The sequence below is a fragment of the Podarcis liolepis genome (assembly GCF_965112155.1).
Source record: "Podarcis liolepis genome assembly, chromosome: 14".
Lineage (NCBI taxonomy): Eukaryota > Metazoa > Chordata > Lepidosauria > Squamata > Lacertidae > Podarcis > Podarcis liolepis.
This window is the reverse complement of record NC_139569.1, coordinates 29,727,682-29,752,089: the sequence shown is the minus strand read 5'-3', so window position 1 is coordinate 29,752,089 and position 24,408 is coordinate 29,727,682. Positions and strand designations below refer to the sequence as shown.

Here is a 24,408-nt window from a genome sequence, read left to right as displayed (position 1 = left end):
GTAGAGCAGGGGACTCAACACACAACCCTGTGGTGAGCCGGTGTTAAGGCTAAGGGCTGTGGACATGTGTGACCCTACTCTAACCCTCTGGGAACGTTCTGACAAAAAATCCAAAACCCAGAGACAGGTGGAGTTGGAGAGTCCAATCGCCTCTAGCTTGGACACCAGTCTATGGGGGAGGATAGTGTTAAAAGCAGAGCTAAAATCCACAAACAGCAGCCTCACATAACTCCCCGGCTGCTCCAGATGACCTGTAGTACCAAAAAGTTTGGCAATGTGCCTTTTTAGAGAAATGAACACACACAAAATGTAACAAGGGGACAAATGGTAAATTAAGAAAATATGGAAAGCGTTTATTGATCATACAGATGTACAGAATAATACCTGCCCTCCACTCCTTGATGTACAGCAGACCATGGAACTTTTGAGTTACTTTCTCTTTTCATCTCAAACCCCTTGTAAAGAAAATCTGAAGGAGCACTTTTAAATTATAATCACACCCACTGCATGAATAGAAATAGTCAATTTGGTACCTTGAACCACATGTAACATTAATACCTCCCCCCTTTGCAGCTCCTTTGGGTCCAGTTGATGAATTTTGCTTTGCTTAGAAACCCAATTTCCAAAAAAACTAATGGCAATCTTGTGTAACCCTATGCACCTGCCCTGCATTTTCTACTTTTGGAAGGAAGTTCTCTGGGGGGGAACCAGAGTTGTTATCTTCATTCAAAGGCACAAAAGCTTGCTTCATTTCCGTCTCATCAGGCTGGCCAGCTGCATACCCTTCTTGGTGCATGAGGGCAATCTTCTGGGCTCTAGCGGGATGGGAGGAGAAGAAACAAATAAAATAAATTCATCAGGCTCAGATTAATTCTGAGGCAGGAAGAGAATGAAAACTATATTTCTCAAGGTTTCCTGGGGATAGAAAATGGCTCAAACCCATTAAAGTCTGTAGCAGAGACACATCCACAGTATTCAGGCTACATGGCTGGTGCTTCTGCACAGCTCCAACTTGCAGCCCCTCTGCACTATCACACCACATTGAAAAGTTATGGCTTCTCCCAAAGAATCCTGAGAAACATATGAAAAAGTTCAGAAACATGCCAATTTTGAAGGCTAGCTGCATTTCCTTTCAAGTATTGTTTTCAGGAAGTGAAAATGAGGTAAGTTTGTATTGAAAGGTACCGTATTTTTTGCTCTATAAGAATCACTTTTTCCCTTCTAAAAAGTAAGGGGAAATATGTGTGCGTCTTATGGAGCGAATGCAGGCTGCGTAGCTATCCTAGAAGCCAGAACAGCAAGAGTGATTGCTGCTTTCACTGTGTAGCGATCCCTCTTGCTGTTCTGGCTTCTGAGATTCAGAATATTTTTTTTCTTGTTTTCCTCCTCCAAAAACTAGGTGCGTCTTATGGTCTGGTGCGTCTTATAGAGCAAAAAATACGGTAAGCTGAACCAAATTTCTTCCTCATCTCCAGCTCCAACTCTGCAAGCCGACGTGCCCAGCTGAGGAGAGAATTACATAAGAACCCTCCATTCTGGCATTATCCTTACCTGTTTGCTGCAATATTTTTCCACAAGAGTACTATGCCTACAAGCAGAACCAGCACTGAAAGGCCGAGAATGCAGTAATTCCATGTAGTTGCTGCAAGAGAAAACAGGGCACCATGATATATGGGTCAATAGCTCCTGGGAATTGCTGTCCGGCTGTCTCTCTCACAGCCTGTCCCACCCTTTCTGCCTTTCCAACACGGGCTCCATCTGCATTATACATTTAAACCACCTTTGTACCACCTTAAACAGTCACAGCTTCCACCAAGGAATTCTGGGAACTGTGTTTTCTTAAGGGTGTTGAGAGTTGCTAGGAGCACCTGTTCCCCTCAAGAATTACCATTCCCAGAGTTCCCTGGGAAGAGAGATTGACTGTTAATTCACTCTCTAAGCTCCACCCTGGGCTCTCAGTCGCCACGCTCTGAGTCTTAGAAAGACTGTCCACACATTGCACTGAAAACAGGTACAAGCTCTCTCTTACACATCAACGGGTGCATGTGTGGAGGAGCATACATTTGGTAACTTGTACAGCTGAACTGTTGCATGCACAGGCTGTGCACACGTCGAAGGTTACATGTGAAATGCTCTGTAAGTGTGAAACTCAGCTATTACACAGAATGTGTGATGTGGGTACTGCCATAGGGCCTGCAACACTCATCAGTGACAATTCTGCAACAAGCCTATTGTGGTGATCACACAGGGTCCCAGGACGTTTGACAGTCTATTGATCCCTGTGCCACCACTGTGATTGCTTCCCCGCTGTCACCAACCCGTTTCTCTCGGGTACATACGGAGTCCAGACAGTTGTTAACATTAAACCAAATAAACAAGTTTATTTTATAAGCATTAACAAGTTTATGGTTTCAGATATTTTTTCTTCTCAGTTTCTTAATCTTAGTTTCTTTACTGGCCTATACCTTCCTAATAACTTCTGACTGATTATCCCAACTGTCTATCTGACTCCTCTTAACAGATTCCCTCACTCTCTCACATCAAACTATCCCAACCCACAGACTTATCCTCCCTCTCTCTTCTCTAACACCCACTGACTCCTTAACAACACTAACTCTAACTCCTCCCCTTGGGTTCCCACTTGCCAATCACTTGACACTCATTTAACTCCTTCCTTATGACCCAGCATGATGTCACCTAGGAGGGCAAACGCCACAGCTATCTTTGTGAGAACTCACATTCTTCTCTCCGAAAAAACCACAGCAGCTCCTGCAGCATCGCTGAAGACATCTCTTCTGTTTCAGGCTTACCGCTGATGTCTGGGGGATCTTGAGCGTGTGGGCTAGACATGGCCAGGGCAGAGTGTCCACTCAGGTCTGTGTTCACTGCTGGGTGAGAGAACAGCACAAAATGAGTTTCCAGTCATAGCTCTAACCCTGGGCTGTAATGACTATCAAACACTGTCCCTTGGTTCTGTATTCAACCTTTAAAACAACACTGCAACTCAGCCACCTCCCAACCCAGTGTCCTCCACATTATTTGGACTGCAACTCCTGTTACCTCTGACCATTGGCCCTGCTGGCTGGGGCTGATGGGAGCTGGAATCCAAAGCCTCTGGAAGGCAACAGGTTATGGGAATGTAACCAGAACCAGCCCATCATGACATGGAGCTGTGCTCAACATTCTCTGTCCGCTAGCGCCAGGGCTTTCGTGCTAGTGAACAGATGAGTTTTAATGTCACGCAGCAGAGGACTCCAACACAGCAGCAGTGCCAATGGAAACTTGCTGCACAACAGATTGTGTGTTCTACTGTGCAACAAGGTGAACAGCAACCTACTGGTGCAACGTCTTGTGCAACAATGTTACACTGGTGCAAAACAGTACAGTGATACCTCGGGTTAAGTACTTAATTCGTTCCGGAGGTCCGTTCTTAACCTGAAACTGTTCTTAACCTGAAGCACCACTTTAGCTAATGGAGCCTCCTGCTGCCGTCGCGCCGCCGGAGCACAATTTCTGTTCTCATCCTGAAGCAAAGTTCTTAACCCAAGGTACTATTTCTGGGTTAGTGGAGTCTGTAACCTGAAGCGTATGTAACCTTAAGCGTATGTAACCCGAGGTACCACTGGACATCAACAGAGCAACAACAGTAAGCCCAGAACTTACGCGAATTTAACTTGTGCTCATTCAGCTTTACATGTGTGGCACAAAATTTAAAAAACAGAAAGGGAGTGGAGTTCCAGGGGGGGAAATGAATTGGACAATCCCACCCACCATGAACCAGATGTGTTTTGACTATACACAATTTTAGCTTTGGGTGCAATCTCTGGAACGTAACCCCTGCGTAAGTTGCGGGCTTACTGTATACCACTAAGTGACATAAATTTGGTGCTACACTGGACACACAACCCGTGACTGGGTTTTAAATCTGGTTAATGCATTGGACAGTTCATAATTTCCCAGGTTGTGAGTGCCTGCGCGTCTATAGAGCTCTTTGACAATTGTTTCATTCACTGGCCTGGACTCTTTGTTTCAGGTTGGGAGAGGGTCTTCAGATCCTGAAATGGAAGTGCCTTTCCCAGCTGTCTCTCTTGACATTCTTTAATCCCAGTACAAGATATTGGACCAGGCTGAGATGCGACAGAGACAGATCATGCTAGTATTTGTACTCTATTGCACTGTACACATATAGTGAATAGTGTTAATGACAGGAGGAGGCAGTTGGCAGTTGGCAGTTGGTTGATTATTCCGTTAGTTGATTTTTTGACTGAGAATGTTGAGTGGGGTGACTTCAAGCAGACACCTTCTGGAGGAGTTTCTGAGAACAGGCAAGGTTTGGATTAATAACTTATGCACTGCTGTGGAGAAGTTTTGAAAGCAAAATGACTAAACCCTCTCTTGGACTCAAGGGAGAAAAACATTGCATACACACACACACACACACACAGAAATATGAGTAAAGATTTACCTTCAAGTGCTGTGTAAGGCATCTATTTTATCACAAACAGATAACAGATCATTTGCTCTAAGACCAGTGCCAGATTTACGTATAAGCTAAACAAGCTATAGCTTAGGTCCCCACTCTCTTGACTCCCCCCCCAAAAAAATCACTATTAATATACACTATTAATTGTATTTCAGTTCAACAATTACTTTGATAAAATACATACTTTGTTATGTGCAAATGGCTTTAGATACCGTATTTTTCACCCTATAGGATGCACTTTCCCCCCTCCAAAAATGAAGGGGAAATGTGTGTGCGTCCTATGGGGCGAATGCAGGCTTTCGCTGAAGCCTGGAGAGCGAGAGGGGTCGGTATGCACCGACGGGCTCCCAAAGGTTGCGCAGAGCTGCCTGCATTCCGAAGCCTGGGGCGCGCTGAAGAGTGCGCCCGGGCTTCGCACAGCTCTCCGCAAACCTGGGGAGACCGGCGCGGCTCCCTAGGCTTGTGGATAGCAGGCTGTTCTGGGGGCTGGGGTCGGGGGAAGTTTGGGCTTCCCCCACGCCAGCCCCGTACCTGGGGGGGGGGAATAATTTTTTTTCTTTATTCCCCCCCCCCCCAAAAAAACTAGGTGCGTCCAATGGGCCGGTGCGCCCTATGGGGTGAAACATACGGTACTTAAATAAAAAAGCGAAAGCTAGCTTATCAACAGCTTCCTTATTTTTGCTGGCAAAGGGGTGTACTCTGCTGAACTCACGAACGTGAGTAAGGAAGGATGTTACCTAAGAAATATATCCTCTCCTAGTTTCTATACACACCCCTATACTTACCATACACCACAAAACAGAGGATTGCCCAGAAAGTGTTCATGATGGAGCAGGAACTCTTCCGGTCTTCTTTCAAAGGATCTTCAAATAGAACCTAGATGGGGGAGGGGAACCAATATGCTTATATGCGTACAGATTATTGATATTCTGAAAATGGACAGCATCACAAGAGACAGGGTCAGAAATAAGCAATACAAACAGATTTGAAGAGGAAAACATGTTTCCATTCCATTCCACAGTAGCCGGGGGGAGGGGGCGGTCCACACTGGGGGGCCATAGGGCACCATGGGGGTCTTTTGGGTGGCATGGAGGTTTGTAGTGTTCAACAACTTGGGTCTACCCTAGGCACTGGCAGAGGCTGCTACACTAAGGTTACCAGATGTCCCCGTTTCCCAGGGACAGTCCCTGGATTTACAGGGACATGACGTATGACTGTAGATGGATTTTGTCATGTTATGTCCGCTTCATGTTATGTTCTTTGAGGTTACGTCCTGTGGCGACCCGGAAATACCAGAAAGGGTTACTTCTGGGTTTCGCCGCTCACGCATGTGCAGAAGCGCAAAATGACGTCACACGCATTCTCAGAAGCGGTGATTCGCAACCCACGCGTGCGCAGACGCATCACTGCGGGTTGCACACTTTTCATGTTGTGAACGGGCCTCCGGAACGGATCCCGTTTGCAACCAGAGGTACCACTGTATTTAGTAGGGAGTTGACAAGTGTCCCCGGATTCATTGAAAAAAATCTGGTAACCTTATGCTACACCTCTGGGTACACAATCAAATTTTCACAAAGCACTCCAGCCACTAAGTTTTAAAATCTGCACTCCTCCCATCCACAGCAACATTTCTGACACAGGTTCATTTTAAAGATGTTCAGTATAAGAATAGCCTGCTGGATCAGGCCAACGGCCCATTCAGTTCAGCATCTTGTTCTCACAGTGGCCACCCAGATGCCTGTGAGAAACCTGCAGGCAGGACCTGAGCACGAGAGCCCTCTCCCATTCTGTGGTTTCCAGCAACTGGTATTCAGAAGCATCACTGCCTCTCAAGCTGAGCCACAAACATAGAAAGCCTCAATTGGCTGCTAACCCACTAGCTCTGAGTCATCACTATCAAGGGCAAAGAACACACATCCTTGCGGTTAGTGACCTCCTTTATCACTTTCCTTCTTGCTACATTCCCCTGGATTTAATCTCATAGCATGTCAAAGTTCACCTTTCATGGCCAAAAGAGGCTATTGCAGTTATAGAGACAGAAAAGAGTGTTATAAGCTGTGCATGGCTCTATATGTCTGTGTAGTGACAACCACAGCATACATACCACTTTAACAGTCTTGGCTTACCCCGCCCCCCACAAGAATCCTGGGAACTGTAGTTTACTGCTCACAGAGCCACTGTTCTCAGCACCCTTAAGGAACTGCAGCTACCAGTCCCAGGATTCATAGGGGGAAACAATGTACTTAAAATATATGGTGTGGGTTTTCAGAATGCCTTTCTCAATCAGGGAGACTTAAGTGCAAAAGAAGAGGAGCACACCAAAAAGTTAGATCACGAAAGGAGCTGTCCTCAGCCCGAGGGCCACATTCCCTTCTGGCCAGCCTTTTGGGGTCCACCTTTTGGGGTGGGTGGGGCAACAAATGTAAATTTTACATTTTGGGGGGCTAGTTTTTACATTCACTCACCACACCCCTCTCTGTCCTCCATTCAGGCAAGCAAGAGGGATTCTCCAGTACAAAGACACAGTCCAACTGGGCAAAGACACTCAAGGAGGAGACAAAGCTGGGCCAAAGAGGGATGTGCCCTTCAGATGTTGCTGGACTACAACTCCCATCAACCCCAGCCAGCACAACCAGTGGTCAGGGATGATGGGAGTTGGAGTCCACCAACATCTGGAGGGCACTACCTTGCCCCCCACCCCCATCCCTGTTATAAAGCTTAAGAACATTTCAAGGAACTCTGGACAGAAACATCTCTAAGCTTTGGCAAAATGCGTTACCTTCCCACTGAGGAGTCAGAGTGATCTCTTTGACATCTGGGAATTGGGGGCCCAAACTGCAAATCTGAGCTCTAGTTGTCATCATCACCATCTGTTCATTTGTATGCCACTTTCCCAGAAAATTGTTCCCCTAAGTAGCTCAGAACATATCAAATGAATAACAATTCAAAAGTATATTAAGCAATTAGAAATAACCATAACATACAGAAATAATAGTGTTCTCCTCTTAGAAACCAACTACCTTCTTCCCCTCCCTAACACACCTTCTTGGTTTCATCCCATTCCCCTTTGCAAACATTTAAGAATGATCTTACCAGAAAGTATGCCCTTTGTGCTCAGGAATCAATGGGAAGATAGTGTTATGTTGAATCAGCTTTCTGAAGATGCTGCCCCTCTAGGCTGTTCAGTGCCTGGGGTCTGTTGTGAGAATCTCAGCAATGACTCTTTGGTTGCAAAGGCTGCTGTTACTCACACACACTCATTCATTCTCCTGTGCTATAGCCAAGGACCGCTGGAGCTAAGCACAGAAGAGAGGAATTTGTAAAGTCCCTGAGCTGTCCACACCCACAGCTCCAAGCCAAAGGTGAATAAACTCACCCCCAAGCCAAAAGCTGGGGCTTCATCATTTATTGACTTCTTACCCTGCTCACTTAAGAGAGTCCACAGTGGGTTTTTTCCCCCTCTGGGAAAAAGAAATTACTTTTCTGCCATCATGAAATGAAACCATGGCACAAATTTGGAGGGAAGCAGACTGGAGCATTATCTTTCTCTCACTGTGGATAATAGTGGCACTTATCTATACAGCACAAAGTCCTTCAGCTAGCGGTAATGAACAATGCATACCTTTTTTATATATATAAAATTTTTTATTGGTTTTTCACAGTTTTTATAAACACAAACAATACACAACACAGACACACAAGCACACAAACAAACATGTATAGTTTCATATCCTTATTTCTTAAACCTTACTTCATTGACTTCCCCATACCTCCCCTTTCTACATCCCAATTTCCAAATTTGTTTCAGCAAATCCTAAACCTTGGTTTTTTCAAATTTTCCCCTTATTCTTTTCTTTTACTTAATCTTTTACAGCTGTAATCCCTTTTTTCTCTAAAACCTCAACATTTTAACATTCATTAATTTTACAATATTTCTTAAGATAAATTTTAAATTTCTTCCAATCTTCATCCGCCGTCTCTTTCCCCTGGTCGCGGATTCTGCCAGTCATTTCAGCCAGTCCCATATAGTCTATCACCTTCATCTGCCATTCTTCCAGAGTGGGTAAATCTTGTGTCTTCCAATACTTTGCGATGAGTATTCTTGCTGCTGTTGTGGCATACATGAAAAAAGTTCTGTCTTTCTTTAGCACTGATTGGCCGACAATGCCCAAGAGAAAGGCCTCTGGTTTCTTAGGGAAAGTACATTTAAGTACCTTTTTCATTTCATTATATATCATTTCCCAGAAAGCCTTAATCTAATTAAACAATGCATACCTTTTAGTCAATGGACTAAATCAGGGGTCAGCAAACTTTTTCAGCAGGGGGCCGGTCCACTGTCCCTCAGACCTTGTGGGGGGGCTGGACTATATTTTGGAAAAAAATAATGAATGAATTCCTATGCTCCACAAATAACCCAGAGATGCATTTTAAATAAAAGGGCACATTCTACTCATGTAAAAACACACTGATTCCCGGACAATCCACGGGCCAGATGATTTAGAAGGCGATTGGGCCGGATCCGGCCCCCGGGCCTTAGTTTGCCTACCCATGGACTAAATGGATACTGGCATCAATGGACACTGGCCTGGCCAGGACAGCTTTCCTTTTGTATATTTTGGGCTTGATGAGGCATGTGACCCTCACCTATCCTGAGCCTATTCCAGCTGAGGAATCACACACCTCCTTCCTGAGCTAGCGAGCCCCACCTGGGCTGTGGGTCCTTGCCTGCCTTCCCTTAGAACTGACAACTGTAAGTTCTGGAATCCTGAGGTGGTAAGTCCCATTTTGCCACCTGAGGCAAAACAGGAAATGCTACCTTGCTCTGCCCCACCACCACCAGTGAGACACTCACCACCACGGCACCACCTGTCGGTGGCACTGCAGCTGTACCACCAAGCTGTGCCACCTCTGCCACTTGTGGAGAAGCGGTGCTGGCATTGGCCCCGATTCCCTGAAGGAGCTTGCAAGATTGTGGCATCTGAATATAGACTGCATTTTTAATCAAGGCATATATTGGCTTATATCTTGATCAGGTTCCTAAATTAAAGAGAGAGTTTAAAGATTTTCAAAAGTTTCATGCCAGGCAAGAAGGCCAGCTGTTTAAAGAACACAGGCAATGTTTTCCTCCTAGACAAGGGCCACAATTCTCAAAGTCGTAAAAGCTGGAATTACAGACTGTGAGGACACTGACCCTACATGTTACAGAAGATAAACATAATTAGGAATGAGTAAACAGTAAAATAAAACCATGTGCCTTAAACTTGAGCCACAGGACAAAAGGCCAAGGGCACATGGAAAACAAAGGCAACTGGCTTGGCTGGGGAAAAAGAAGCTTCCTATTTTATTTTGAGGCTGGAAAGGAGGGTGAAAGGGGGAGGTGTAAACTAAAGAGGCTTCTTTAAAAACTGTTTTTTTTACTGAGTTCCTTCCTTTCTACTTTGAGGAAGTTTAAATATGCTGGCTTAAATGTAATTATGCAAAGGATTTAACAAATGCTAGATTCTTATTTCATATAGTTGTAAGAGTTGTATTTTGAAATTAAGTCAGCCAGCCTAGCCCCCTGTCAGACAAGAGACGCCAATCGAGCACTAATGACAAATGGCTGTCAGACATTTGTTTAAAGACCTCCAAAAGGAGATATTTCATTGATGATGCATGAGAATATGAACCCAAGGTCTCTGACATCTGTTCAAGATAAAAATTTAAAATTATTAACCATTTGTTTTAGAAGGCAATAGGGCAAGGAGGGCAAGAGGTGAGCTGGTAATTAAGATTCCTTGTTGAGACACATGTAAGATATATTAATACTTATTTGTCATTTATAGATGTAACAATATATAGCTCTTTGTGTTCCATATAAGGACAGGAGGATGTGGGTATATCTTTTAAGATTGGTTATAGCAATCAGCCAATAGAAATTTCAATCAGGCTGATTGAACAGAGGCAGCCACAGGAGGAGCAAAGGGGGCTGGATTAAGGGAATATAAGTGCTGGCCGGTGCTACAAGATCTCACCCAAATCTCATAAGATCCTTTGCTCTCTTTTTGCTCCTGCAAGACTTTGATGAGATCTTGCAAGAAATCAGTAGGAAATCAGCACCTATACTGGGACTGCTTCTCTAGCAGAAATGTGGGCATGGCAGGAGGCACCCATGAGGCATGCCACTTCATGCCACTTCATAGGTGGGCTGGCTTTGCACACGGGTTATCTGTTTACCTGTAAGCACATACCTTTACTTTTTTTTTAATACAACTTTTTCAATCTACCAGATTTGCACAAAACAGCAGCCGTGTGTGTGTGTGTGTGTGTGTGTGTGTGTGTGTTGCTCCAAGCCAGGAAAGCTGAGCTACTTGGGTATTTGTTTGCATGTGCACATACACCTTTTGTGATCTACCATGAGTGCACAAAAGAGCAGTCCCAAAATAAAAATAAGCGACCCCTCACTCCAAACTAGGTAAGGATTTGGAGTTGTTCACATGAAAGGCTGCTTATCGCTTCATTTCTTCCCCCTTTCCTCCCCATCCTCTGTACCCATGGACGTAGCCAGGGGGAGGGGACAGGGGGGGCAACTTTGATTTCCTAAAGAAAGCTCCTTTCGCCCCCTAACAAAAATCCTGGCTACACCCATGGCTTGGACATTGAGCTTTTAAGCACGGTGAAAGGTAAGTGTGGGTAAACCCTTATTGTTGGCAGAGGAAAGACAAGGCTAGTTGGACCGCTGGTATCCCAATGCTGAGTTGAAATTCAAACCATCTGAATGCTTTGAATTCTAGAAGGATACAAAGTTCAGAAGAGCTGCTGTAGTGGAACCATTAGAATTCAGAGGTTTTAAGCCACATGTAGTAAATGTAGTACTTTCCAGATGTTGTTGACTACAACTCCCATCAGCTGCAGCTAGAATTGGCAATGTTAAAGAAATATGGGAGTTGTAGCCCAAGACATCTGGAGGGCACTGGGTTGACTACCCATTTCAATTGTTGCCCTGTTTCACACTCTTAACCACTTTGAGAACTTTTTGTGGGAAAGTGTTATATAAATGTTCTAAATCAAGTTTGGGAAACCTCAGGTCTGGGCCTCTATCTGGTCCCTGGGACCCTCACTCAGCTCACATCCCCTCTTCCTACACCCTTCACTGGCCTTGTTTGGCACACTCCCTACTGCGTTTTCTAAATACCAGCCCAGGCAAAGTTTACTGCAAGCAAAAGGCCTGTGTATTCTTGCCTGAAAGATTACTCCAGTGGCGTAGCGTGGGTTGTCAGCACCCGGGGCAAGGCAAGTAATTTGCGCCCCCTAACCCATGGATTTGCGCCCCCGAACCAGTGGATTTGCGCCCCCTAACCCTAACCCCCAGATGTTGCGCCCGGTGCGGCCGGCCCCCCCTGCACCCCCACGCTACGCCACTGAATTACTCACCAGGAACATAGTTGCAAAGGTGAGTTTCGCCCTTGATATATCTAGGAAGAAACTGCAATCTGGGATGTAGTATATTTCAGGTTGTTTATCAGTTCTTGTAGATATTACCCTGTGTCTTCAGTGTCTTTGACCTCAGATCCCTGCCTGGTTAGAGAATAACTAGTGCTGCCTGCAAGCCAAAACGGATGGCCAGCCCAACCATTAAGACAGGATGATATGTGTGTAGCCAGGATTTATGGGGGGCAGACATTATTTTGGGGGGCCCAACTGGTCAGTTAGTTAAGTATTTTTATTTATTTACTTTATTTGTAAAGTATGCCCATGCAGGGTGAGGCCTTAGGTGACAGAAGCCCCTGAAGTGGGACCCCTGCTGTTGCCCCACTTGCCCTGCAGCCTCTGACAGTGGTGGTGAAGTTGTCCCTAAAGATGGATTTCCTTAATCTTTTTTGTTAAGACTGGCAAAACCCGGGGGGGAAACCCCCAAACCCCTTTTGAACACTTCAGTGTAAAACAAAAGCATTCTGTAAGAAACAATTCTTTAAAACTATAGGTTTGAACTGACAATGTTATATAGCAACATGTTATAATTGTGGCTGCAGTATTTATTTATTTATTTATTTATTTATTTATTTATTTATTTATTTATTTATTTATTTATTTATTTATTTATTTATTTTTGAAGCACTTTATTTATTTTATTTATTTTGTTTTCAAAAGTTTACATAACTATCAACTACGTTTAATTAATCCGTTGACTTCCCATCCCTCCCTCCATGATGTTCTATGTTTATCCTTTAATGCTGCATATTTTAAATTATTAACACTCCTAAATCGTTAGCTTATTAACACTCCTAAATCGTTAGCTTGAATGTCTTTCTGACATTAGAAAGATATGTATTAAATTTGCATACCACCCTTCATCCGAGGATGACTAAGCGATTCACATTGTAAAAGCATAAAAATATGTAATGTAGTAACAAACAAAAGAATAACACCCACAAAGAGAGAGAGAGAGAGAGAGAGAGAGAGTTTAAATGGCCATAGACACTTTTTCCGCAAACTGCTTTTGAGTACAATGCTGTCGGTGGGAAAATGTGGTATTCATATTCCTATTTCAATAGTAAGGGAAGGCAGGGATGCAGCAGGTGACATCTGCCTACCACCACTGACATCTCCACGCCGGGGGGGGGGGGGGACGACACCTGTCCCTGCTGTCTGTTTTTTTTAAAAATATTTTTTTATTTGCTTTTCTATTTCTCCAAGAACACACACTTTGTTACAGCCATGCACAAACTGGTAACAGAAATGACTGCAAAAAATATAAAACATGAACAGGTAATAATAAAATACGGTAAATAAAATCTTTATTGCGGTCCAAAGACCCAACAATTTCAGAACAAAATACAGTTAAGACAGCTGACCACAAAAGAGAGAGAAACCGAGGCGGTCATTTTGTTTTGTCTCAAGCATGCTGATCCTTGTTACTTTTAACTTCCGAGAGAAACTTTGCCACGGCAGTGTAATATCATTAGACCTGTCATCCAAGAGATATTTAATATGGGAGGCTTCGGATTTTCTGGGCAGATTTGCCAGTAGGGGTTTGATCAGTTTGTCCCTTGCTTGCTCGTACTGCCCACAATGCAGTAAGATATGCTTCATGCAATTGACGAATAATAATAATATCTATATTCCTTCAAGCTATTTAGATCCTATGTGTTTTTTACTTTTACTTCATTTCTACTCTTTCCATGGTTTCCTATCTACTGTCCTTTCAACTGTGTTTTCTTCCATGTTATTTTCACGGTCTTACGTAATGTCATGTTGTGACATAGGGGCCACTGAGTGTTTTTTTTTCAACCTGTTATGATTATTTTCTTGTTTAGGTTTTCCCTTATAGTTTCTGCCTGAACGCCTGCTTGCAATGCAGCTCTACCTCCTTTCCCTCGTTTCTTCCTAATGCCTCAACAAATGAAATTGATTTGTAAAAATGTTACATGGGGGGGGAAACATGAGAGAGAGAGATTGCATACTTTTGTAAATCAACAAAATCTTTAATAAAAAAGAAAGAAAGAAAGAAAGAAAGAAAGAAAGAAAGAAAGAAAGAAAGAAAGAAAGAAAGAAAGAAAGAAAGAAAGAAAGAAAGCAAGCAAGCAAGCAAGCAAGCAAGCACAGGGGAGAACAAGACAACCCTCCTCCTCCTGCTGCGAGTAGCAGGGACTGTGGCAACAAGAGGACAGGCTCGACATAGGCCCCGAACAGTTGCCATGGATACGGCTTGCCCCTGGTTGCTGCGGTTACTGGATTAACACCGCCCAGCAATCCCACAAGGCCGCGCGGCGAGCCAAGCTTGGACCCGAGCAGTTGTTGCCCCGCCCACAAATGCGCAAGTGGAGTGTCGCGCGGGGCTACTACGTCATTCGCGCCGCGACGCTGGAGCGCACAGGCGGGGTGGGCGGCGGCGGCGTTCTGGTGGGGGCTGCCGGCGGAGGGGCCATGAGGGGCCGGATTTTGCGGGCCTGGCGAGGCCGGTGGAGCCTGGGTCGGGGCTACGCTTCGGGAGCCGCAGAGGCTCCGAGGCGGGAAAAGCCGCCCTGGCGGGTCCTCTTCTTTGGGACCGACGGCTTCGCGGCGGAGACCCTCCTAGCGCTCCAGGCTGCCCGGTGGGTCTCTAGGGTGGAGGAGGGAAGGGGGGAAAGGCCTTCAGGAGCCGGGACAAGGTTATGGTTTGTGGGACAGGGAGAGGGTGAAAGGGAGAAGAGAAGCTCCAAGAACAGGAGCTGCCCATTTCCAGCTCACTATGGCTATTTATCTGTCTAACCCAGTAGTGGCTGCTCTGACTGACAGCAGCAGCAGCAGCAGCTGTATTTTGAGAATTGGTATTCCTCATCAACTAGCTACCTCGCTGTTATTACCGGTATCATTATCATTATTTTTCGTTAACTCCTTCAGCACAATTTCCCACCGTGGGTTGCAGCATTTTAAAGGTACATACAATATTAAGACCAAGTTAAAACGGATGCAGTCAAAAGAATAGGAAGGGTCCATATAGGCCTTCCAAGCATTCCATCCTCAAAGATCCTAAAGTGCCACCTTGGAAACAGCATCATTTCATTTTTATCAAAGCAAGCTGATTAAGGCAAGAGACAAAATGTTTTGCAACATAAATTATAAAATACTGTTCAGTTGGTTAAGCACAGTACTGTGTGGGTATGTATATAAAAGGTAAAGGGGACCCCTGACCATTAGGTCCAGTCGTGGCCGTCTGGGGTTGCAGCGCTCATCTCGCTTTATTGACCGACGGAGCCGGCGTACAGCTTCTGGGTCATGTGGCCAGCATGACTAAGCCGCTTCTGGCAAACCAGAGCAGCACACGGAAATGCCGTTTACCTTCCCACCAGAGCGGTACCTATTTATCTACTTGCACTTTGATGTGCTTTCGAACTGCTAGGTTGGCAGGAGCAGGGACTGAGCAATGGGAGCTCACCGCGTCGTGGGGATTCGAACTACCAACCTTCTGATCAGCAAGTCCTAGACTCTGTGGTTTAACCCACAGCACCACCCGCTTATATCATGTGTCAAAAAGCCAGTGTAAAGAGGAGTGACTTGAGGATGGAGATGGAGGGGGGTTCCCTCACTGCCCCAAGGTGTTTGCTTTGTGCAGAAGGCATTGGAGAGATAAGAATGATAGGGACACATGTGGGAAAAGAGGGACTATCTCAATTGGCAGAGTGAATGCTTTGTATGGAGAAGGGCCTAGGTTCAGTTGCTGGCAATTCCTGTTCAGTAGATCTGGCAGATGGTGATGAGAAAGACCATAGACCTTGGAGAGCTGCAGCCAGTCAAAGGAGACAATACTGGGCTAGATAGACAAAACACCTGACCTGGTATAAAGGAGCTTCTTGCGGGAGGGCATTTACTGGGGTGGTAGCAGCTTGACCCTGTTCTCAAACATTGTCCTCCATGATTCTCTTTTATGTCCTGTGGCAGAGAGGCCAAGTCAGGTCGTCTTGTGGACCGTCTGGAGGTGGTAACGCTTCATTCCCAGCTGCCCAAGGGTCTCCCTGTCAAGAGCTGTGCAGAGCAACTTAAGCTCCCCATCCACCTCTGGCCAGATGTAGGTCTGTGTGACCATTTTGATGTCGGTGTGGTGGCATCATTTGGGCGCCTGCTCAGTGAGGACCTCATCCTGAAGTTTCCATAGTAAGGCTGTGAACACAAAATGTGTTGAGTAGTTTGTTTATATTGCAATCTGGGCTGTGTGTTAAAGGAAAGTGGTTGGAGCAGGATAATATGGGAAAGGCTGTACTTCTTAATGAGACTAACTATGTGCAGGATTTTAGCGCCTGAAGACATTAATAACAAGACGCTGAGGGCAGAATTTCCGATGTGGTTGACAAGGAACTCGTCCAGCCCTTCGAGATCTTGTTTGAAGGCGTGGAGTATATCACTCGAGCAGGATGGACCCGAGAGGGGAAATAGTGCGTGTTTGTACGGTTTCCTGCATTTCTCCAGCAGCTCTTGGCTGGAACTGGACTGTTCTGAGCAGGAGGCAAACTCCTGGTGTTGGAGGGCTTTGTTATTATTGGGTGTGGCGTAATGGTTAGAGGATCAGCCCAGGGCCTGGGATCCCAGGGTTCGAATCCCCGCTTGGCCATGAAGCTCACTGGGCTTGACCTTGGGCCAGTTATTTTCTCTCAGCTTAACCTACCTTGCAGGGTTGTTATGAAGATAAAATGGGGAGTGGAGAACCATGTCTGCCACCTTGAGCTCCTTGGAGGAAAGAAGGTGGTCAACAGATATAATAAACCCTTGGAGCTTCTTAAGCAGAGGGTTGGATAGCCACCTATCATGGATACTTTAGTTGTGATTCCTGCATTGCAGGGGGTTGGACTAGATGACCCTTGGGGTCCCCTCCAACTCTACAATCCTATGATTCCTATATGCATTATTGTCCAAGGGGGTACAATAAGGGTTGCTTTATAGGCACTGTCAGTCTAAAATGGGATTGATTTAGTAACTCTAACTTCCAATGCAAAATATGTAGGGCTTTCACCATAAATTGATGCAGAGTGTACAATTCTTTGTACATGCAGTGGGGAACGTATTGGGATAACTGTTAATTTCCTATTGAAACCCTTTAGTGTGCAGAGTCAGCTGCATTTGGCTAGTGAATCTTGGTTAGAGAGTAGACTTTACTTTTTGCAAGCACACAGGTATGCTTGTATGTAAGAAAATAATAAAGTTGTTTATTGTAGGAAATGCATAACTTGGATAGAAAAGGTTTCTCATTCTAGTTCAACTAACTAGTCTAAAGAAGAAAAAAGTATCTATGCTTACTCCTTTGTTCTCTCAGAGGCTAGTTAAAGATGACCTCTCATCTTGAGGAGGAGGAATTTGTAAACAGATTGCAATCTAAGACATATCAGTCTATTAATAATAATAATAATAATAAATACTATTTACTAGATTTATATATCACCTGTCATCAAAAGATCTCAGGGCAGTTCACAAGACAAGTTCTAAACAACAAGGAGAGAGAGAGAAGTAAGCTGATAGGTCGTGAGTGTGTGAATGTTCCTTACTCTGTCAGTACAGTGGTGCCCCGCAAGACGAATGCCTCGCAAGACAAAAAACTCGCTAGACGAAAGGTTTTTCCGTTCGCGATTTGCCTCGCAAGACGAATTTCCCCTATGGGCTTGCTTCGCAAGACGAAAACGTCTCGCGACTTTTTTTCTTTGACTAAAAACAAATACATGTTTTGTTTATAAAGTTAATTTATTTTCCCTTAAATTTTCGAACTGCTCTTTACAGTATGTGTGGCTTTAAAGAGCAGTTAATAAACTGTTGTTGTACCAAATTTGGCTTTGTTTGGACTTTTTTTGACCATAGGAACGCATTAATTGATTTTCAATGCATTCCTATGGGATTTCGTGCTTCGCAAGACGAAAAATTCGTTAGACAACAAAAATTGCGGAACGAATTAATTTCGTCTTGCGGGGCACCACTGTATATCAAAAGTGTTTACATCTCAACCTGCTAATTCCAGTTAGCCAATTTTGATGTTCCTTAAAGGCATGTTGTCATGTGCTCCCTGATTTTCTTTTTCTTACCCTTCACTTTTCTTGATCATGTTTTCCACTGTTTATCAGTGGGACAGTTTACTGGTTATAGCAAAATACAAAAATGGGAGAATACCTTTTTACTGTATGCATAATTATGTAATACTAAGTTTTCACATTATATTTTCATATCTTTGGGCAGTTACAATGAATGCTAAGTTGCATTTTTTAAAGTGAGTTCTCAAAATGGTTACTATTCGCTTATATATGTTACAGAATTACTGGTCCTATTCTAACTTCCAAATGTTCTGATTCAGTGGTGTGCTGAATGTCCATCCCAGCTGTCTTCCAAGGTGGCGAGGCCCAGCACCAATAATCCACACAGTGCTCCATGGAGATACAGTTACTGGGGTGACAATTATGCAGATCAGGCCTAAGAGGTACAATAGCTATTTAATTCAACAGAACGTTGGTGCAAACATGTCCTTTTTAGGAACTCATAATTTCATGGGTGCCAAATAGAGATGGGGGAAGAATCTGGTCAGCATCTCTAAACAGGCTGACGTGATCAAGTGCTCCCAGCTTTGCTTGTGGACCCAAACACAGTTCCCAGTTACTTCTCCAGATTTTGCAATGCATTTTCAGTGCACTAAAAATGCACCCAAGAATGTATTTTCTATGCAAAAGATGTGTACACAATGTGCAGTTAACTGGTAAATTAATTTTATGTAAGACGTGTGTGTAGAAAATGCATAAAATGGGATAGAATTAGTTGTTCAGTCCATCCATAGTGCTGGGTAATCTTCTCAGTGTCTTAAATTGCTTTGTGTTACTATTAAGGCAGTGGTTCCCAAATCTTCATCCCCACAGATCACTTGAAAATTGCTGAGGGTGTTGGCAAAACACTTAAATGGGGAAGGGCTTTAGTTCAGTGGTAGAGCATCTGCTTTGCATGCAGAAGGTCCCAGGTTTGATCTCTGACCTCCCCAGGTTGGGTTGAGAGAGACTCCTGCCTGAAATCCTGGAGAGCCTCTGATGATCAGTGCAGACTAGTGTTTCTCAAACTTTGGTCTCCAGCTGATGTTGGACTACAACTCCCATAATCCCATAATCACTGGTCCTGTTAGCTATGAGCAGGAGTTGTAGTCCAACAATAGCTGGAGGCTCAAGTTTGAGAAACACTGGTATAGACAGCTTTCAGCTAGGTGGACCAGTGACAGCTTCCTGTGTTTCTTAAAGTTGTGTGTTGTGTTCCTAGGTTTGATGTAGGTCCAATTATCAAGCAGGAAACATTTGCAGTGCCACCCTGTTGTTCAGCAAAAGAGTTGGAATCCATGTTATCCAAACTTGGTGCAAGTATGGTAAGTTAACACTGCTCCCCCCCCCCCAAGTTGCATCTCTAAAACAGTTGAAAACTTACGAGATGCTTAGAAATTCCAAGTTATGGGAACCAGGTCAGTTGAAGCATCCAGTTTCTAAGAGACAACAAGTTGACCATTGAGAAACTCACTTTCCTAAGTTCAGAATATAAATACAGTGGTACCTCGGGTTAAGTACTTAATTCGTTCCGGAGGTCCGTTCTTAACCTGAAACTGTTATTAACCTGAAGCACCACTTTAGCTAATGGGGCCTCCTGCTGCCGCTGCGCCGCTGGAGCCCGATTTCTGTACTTATCCTGAAGCAAAGTTCTTAACCTGAAGCACTATTTCTGGGTTAGCGGAGTGTGTAACCTGAAGCGTATGTAACCCGAGGTACCACTGTAACACTATTATTGTAGTCAAAACATTGTTTTCATGCTGTGTGATGTATGTTTCAGTGTTTTTTCTTCCTTTCAGCTCATTTCTGTTCTGAAAAACCTACCTGAAAGTTTAAGGAACAAGACAGAGCAACCAAAGGAAGGAGCAACTTTTGGTATGTACCCGATGCTTCATGTTTGTTCTTGTGAGCACATTGCAATCAAGCCTACAGTTCCGGAATGGCAGCTGGTCTTTCTGATAGCCCAGAAGAAATGGATCATGACCTCCCCCACAGGCCACTTTGACATCAGTTGACAACCTTAAAGAGGCCCACAGTCAGTGCCGATCAGCTGGCTGGCACTGACAACACACCTTCAAAGGGGGCAGCTGTCAGCAAGAGCAATTTGGTGTGCAGCTGCATTTTTACCTGCCACACATGTCAGGTGTGGGGCAGGTGAGCATGGTATAGGTGAAATGGCCTGGCCACAGTAGGATCCCTGCCCGGTTTCATTAGACCCACAGGCCAGAGTTTTTCCCATTGCCATTCCACCTTGGAGCAACAGCATTGAGAGAGGGAGGGTGCTGAGAGGCCAGTCTGTGGTAAAAGCCCCTCAATTTGCAAGGAAAGAAGTGAAGCGGGGAAACCACAATGCATTGCAGTGAAAAAATATTGGTGGTGCAGTCATTTGAACTGTAGGGGTTAAGAATGTAAGACAAGCCAGTTGGATCAGGCCACTGTTCTCTCTTGAGCACAAGAGCCTTCTCCCCTTTTGTGGTTTCCAGCAACTGGCATTCAGAAGCTTCCTGGCTCCAGCTGTGGAGGGAGAGCATAGCCATCATGGCTAGAAGCTGTTGGTAGCCTTTAGCTCCATGAACTTGACTCAGAGTGCATCCATTAAATTTTGTTTTGTTATCTTCAAGCTCCTAAAGCCAGCATTGCAATGAGCTGCATCCAGTGGGAAGAACAAACTCCTGAGCAGATACTGAGGATGCATCGTGCCTTGGGAGCAATGGTAATGCAGTGTGTTGCAAAGAAGTTCACTAAAATCCTAGGCTACAAAAGAATTTCAATAGCCTATCAATTATATATAATTAAATGCTGATTTGGGAGAGAATTTCTCCTACCCTTTATTATTCAGCTTTGGAGGAAATGGGTTAACCCCACCACTTACCAGCTGTTCTGGGATTGCAAAATTAAAATTTAAAAAAGCCGGAGGGGGGGGAATGCTAGTCGATTTTTTACTCTTTACGTCGCTGTAGCTTCAAATGAGCGACTCGTTCACCCACCGTTACATATTAGCTTTTTGTTGCTCAGATTCCTTTGAAGTCCTGCTTACCGTAGATTTAAACTGCATGCCTTATTTCCAACAAAGCTACAGGGCTGGCAGGTGAAGGCTGACCTTGATTTTTAAAAGTTGTTTTAAATCTAAAATGCACTCAAATTTCATACACCTTGGGGAAACTAGTTTGCATCTGACCTAGTCTTCTTGTATTTGAAATGCTTCTGCTAATACACATCAGAAAAAAGCGGAAACTAGCCCTAAATTTGTGTTTGTATTGCTGACTGAACATGAAAACAGTTTGACAACTCTGGATTCATTTAGCTGAAATGAGTGTGAACATCTGTGGCTAAGATACCTTACTGTACCTTTTTCAGATGCCTCTGCAAACACTCTGGATGGGTACTACTGTAAAACTCTTGGATTTTGTGGAAGTGGAGGCATTACATGACCACAATGGTATGTACATACATCTCAGCAATTTTGGTTGTTAGCTATGGCACAAAAAGTAGTTAAACATAACACTGGAGGCACCTGTGAAACTGAAGTTATATATCATTCCTTGCCTTTGCTGCGAGTGTTTCAAATTGCTGTGTAGCCTTTTAGCTTGGTGTCATCTTACCTTCTGGCCATAAATGAAGACCCTGCCTTTGATCTCTAAAACCTTTTATAACCAACAGAAACTAACCTGCAGGGGCAAGGTTCAGCAGAGGCAGTGATTTCTTACCGTGACAACTATGATCAGCCAAGAGAACCCTGTTTGGGTTGGCCTCCATAAAAAATATGGATGACCTGGGGAGTGTAAATCCTTTTGAGTGGCTTCCTGCAAGTTATGCAACCTTCTCTTGGATGTTTACTAAAACCTGAGCTTAAGCAACACTTGGAAGCTTTGCAAGATATTTTCATTTGGGCTGGTTCTATGTGGCTGATGATACATTGGGCATGCACAACTCCACAACAGCCTGTTGTGGGAAAACTAAGTCTAGAACATGTGTTTTGTGTTCAGATAGGTTAGCAGCTGAAAACGGAACCGTCCCAGGATCAGTGTTCTATCATAAGCAGCTGCAGACACTGGTGATCCGTTGCAAGGTATGTTTGTATATACAGTGGTACCTCGGGTTAAGTACTTGATTCGTTCTGGAGGTCCGTTCTTAACCTGAAACTGTTCTTAACCTGAAGCATCACTTTAGCTAATGGGGCCTCCTGCTGCCACCGTGCTGCCGCTGCACGATTTCTGTTCTCATCCTGAAGCAGAGTTCTTAACCCAAGGTACTATTTCTGGGTTAGCAGAGTCTGTAACCTGAAGCGTATGTAATCTGAAGCGTATGTAACCCGAGGTACCACTGTATGTGGTGTTTCACTTTTCTTTCCTCAGATTGCTATAACTAGACTGTTCACACGCAGCTGCAGTAAGGGGAACAGTTTGCAAATCAAATTTATGTTGAAGTTGCTTGCTTTTACCACTCAGTGGCTTGGAGAATCAAACTATGCAGAGTTCGCCAGCATTTCCTAAATCCATCCCCCCTTCCCATTGCATTACAGTAACTTTGGTTTTTAAACATGATTGAGAACTGACAGGATACTGAATTTCATGGATTTTATCCAGTGTTTGTCCTTCTCGGAGTAAACATCTTGTAATTAATGGGCATAATTTTACTTAGTTCCACTGACTTCAATGTGTCTATTCTTGAGTGTGTAAGTCAGTTGGATACAACCCCATGTTTTTTCGGTGTGACTTCAGGACTTGCGGGATGTGCTGAGACCTCTCCAAGACTCAGCTTCACCTTGTTCTTTTCCCCTCCAGGAAGGCTGGGTTGGAGTTAAAGCTGTGGTGCTTAAGAAGAAGCTGACAGCTGCTGACTTCTACAATGGATACTTACATCCTTGGTTCCAGCAGAATTCCAAAATGACTCCTGGGACGTGCAGGTTCCAAACACTCAAGCTAGCCCCAGCGAAAAGGAGTCGTCAAGGAACACTGTTGCATGCTCGCAACACATAGCAATGAAGGCCTGGTACGCTGTCAGAATCAACCAGGTGTTTGTTTATGCTGGCAGGGTTGGAGACATCTCCGCACCATATCATCTCTGCATCAGAAATTGAGTCTTGGTGTCTCCCTGCGCAGCCATCAATTGAAACAGGGATGGAAGGAACAGGAAGATGTCAAGAGGCGGTGGAGTTTGACCGTTGCTCCTCTATGGGTCTCCCAAACGGTTTTCATTCTGGCTACCCTGAACAGTGTGTTCATCCCCAGTATCTGTAGCCTTGAAATAATCTTTTCAGCTCTGCGAGAGGGATTTATATGGGCATCCTTTCTCTGGCTTTCTAGGTTAACAGTACATTAATCCTTGTACTCAAAAGTGCAGGTTTGTAAAGTTACCTTAGATAACAATGCTACACTTACTGCAATATTGAATGATAAATTATTTTTTATATAAGTTTATCTGAATGATGTGGTCTTCTGTGACTCTTACAGTGTCTGTGACCTACACTCTGATTAGCATAAGAACATCTGTGTAAAAACAAGTCCCCTGCATTTTTCACATGCTAGGATAATCAAGAAGAAACAAAGCAGCTTTGTGTATTGTTTTGTTTTTCTTCAAACACTGGCTTCCTCACCAATAGCAGGGAACAAGCTTTGTGTTGACAAGGGTGGTATTTGCGAGTATGTCCATTTACTTTTCCCTGTAAGAGTGAGGAGTAAAGTGTTGCTTTGGGGACAGTTGCTCCTCAGGGTCTTGGGCTAAGAGAAATCTTTCTCTTACCTGCAACCCTCAAAAGGCGGGGGACTGTTGGCAGCACATGTGGGGGCATCTTGAAGGGGTGGGCGGATGCAGAGCCAGAGGGAGTCCAATTGCATGAGTGGAAGTTGACTCATAGCATTGAACACAACTCAGTGTGCCTGCATTCTATGCGCTGTGCAGCGCTATAACACCTTGCAGTACATAAGTGCGCTCTCCACACACAGTCCACTTGTCATGATGGTGGTTGTTTTTTTTTTTACTGTTGTTTCTAACATTCTTGGCGGTGCTGTAGCACCAGTAAGCCAACAGGTGGCACTCTGTGCTTCTGAGCCTAACATACATGGTCAGCCAACATTACTCCTTCAGCTGGAGTAAAAACAGTATCTAAAGGATGCTGTTAGATTAAACTCAAGCAATCCACAGCAGAAATTCAGAATAATAGCAGTAGCCAGCAGGCAGCCTTTGCTAATGAAGTTGCTGTTTTTGGGCTGGGAGTCAGCCATATACTCTAAATGCAGGTGGTGCAATTAAAGGTTATCTGGCAGTCATGCATGACAAAACTGCCCCCCAAAATAGACCTTTGTGATAAAGAGATAGTAAAATGCGCCGGAGAGGTAAGACTTGCTTAACAAAACATCATCTAACCTCCCAGCAAACACATCAGAATGGAGCGTTGGATAAACAGATTGTTTGGAA

General features: G+C 44.3%; 2 protein-coding genes across 3 annotated transcripts; one reads left to right on the top strand and one right to left on the bottom strand.

Moving 5' to 3' along the window:
- Positions 1–327: 327 nt before the first annotated feature.
- On the bottom strand, positions 328–11,966 carry SLC51B (SLC51 subunit beta). Of its 2 annotated transcripts, XM_083475282.1 has the most exons (6): positions 11,897–11,966; positions 7,577–7,779; positions 5,269–5,359; positions 2,739–2,888; positions 1,552–1,642; positions 328–815 (listed from the first exon to the last, which is right to left on the bottom strand). In XM_083475282.1, the coding sequence occupies exons 3-6, from the start codon at positions 5,306–5,308 to the stop codon at positions 632–634; spliced, it is 465 nt and encodes a 154-aa protein (XP_083331408.1). In that variant the 5' UTR covers positions 5,309–5,359; positions 7,577–7,779; positions 11,897–11,966; the 3' UTR covers positions 328–631. The 2 variants fall into 2 exon arrangements, with proteins under 2 accessions (XP_083331408.1, XP_083331407.1); XM_083475281.1 differs by lacking the exon at positions 11,897–11,966 and having other exon boundaries at positions 7,577–7,891.
- Positions 11,967–14,260: 2,294 nt separating this feature from the next.
- On the top strand, positions 14,261–23,406 carry MTFMT (mitochondrial methionyl-tRNA formyltransferase). Its single transcript, XM_083475188.1, has 9 exons — positions 14,261–14,556; positions 15,884–16,096; positions 18,273–18,395; positions 19,214–19,316; positions 19,791–19,866; positions 20,613–20,704; positions 21,349–21,430; positions 21,978–22,060; positions 22,776–23,406. Exons 1-9 carry the CDS (start codon positions 14,276–14,278, stop codon positions 22,968–22,970), a joined length of 1,248 nt encoding a protein of 415 aa, XP_083331314.1. The 5' UTR covers positions 14,261–14,275; the 3' UTR covers positions 22,971–23,406.
- Positions 23,407–24,408: the final 1,002 nt, after the last annotated feature.

Coding starts and splice junctions, on each gene's coding strand:
- SLC51B (XM_083475282.1), bottom strand. CDS start 5,308: ATGAACACTTTCTGGGCAATCCTCTGTTTTGTGGTGTATG. Junction 2,889..5,268: donor CCTCTGTTTTGTGGTGTATG/GTAAGTATAGGG, acceptor TCTCTCACCCAG/CAGTGAACACAGACCTGAGT. Junction 1,643..2,738: donor GTTTTTTCGGAGAGAAGAAT/GTGAGTTCTCAC, acceptor TTTCTCTTGCAG/CAACTACATGGAATTACTGC.
- MTFMT (XM_083475188.1), top strand. CDS start 14,276: ATGCGCAAGTGGAGTGTCGCGCGGGGCTACTACGTCATTCGCGCCGCG. Junction 19,867..20,612: donor AAAGGAAGGAGCAACTTTTG/GTATGTACCCGA, acceptor GTTATCTTCAAG/CTCCTAAAGCCAGCATTGCA. Junction 21,431..21,977: donor GGCATTACATGACCACAATG/GTATGTACATAC, acceptor TTTTGTGTTCAG/ATAGGTTAGCAGCTGAAAAC.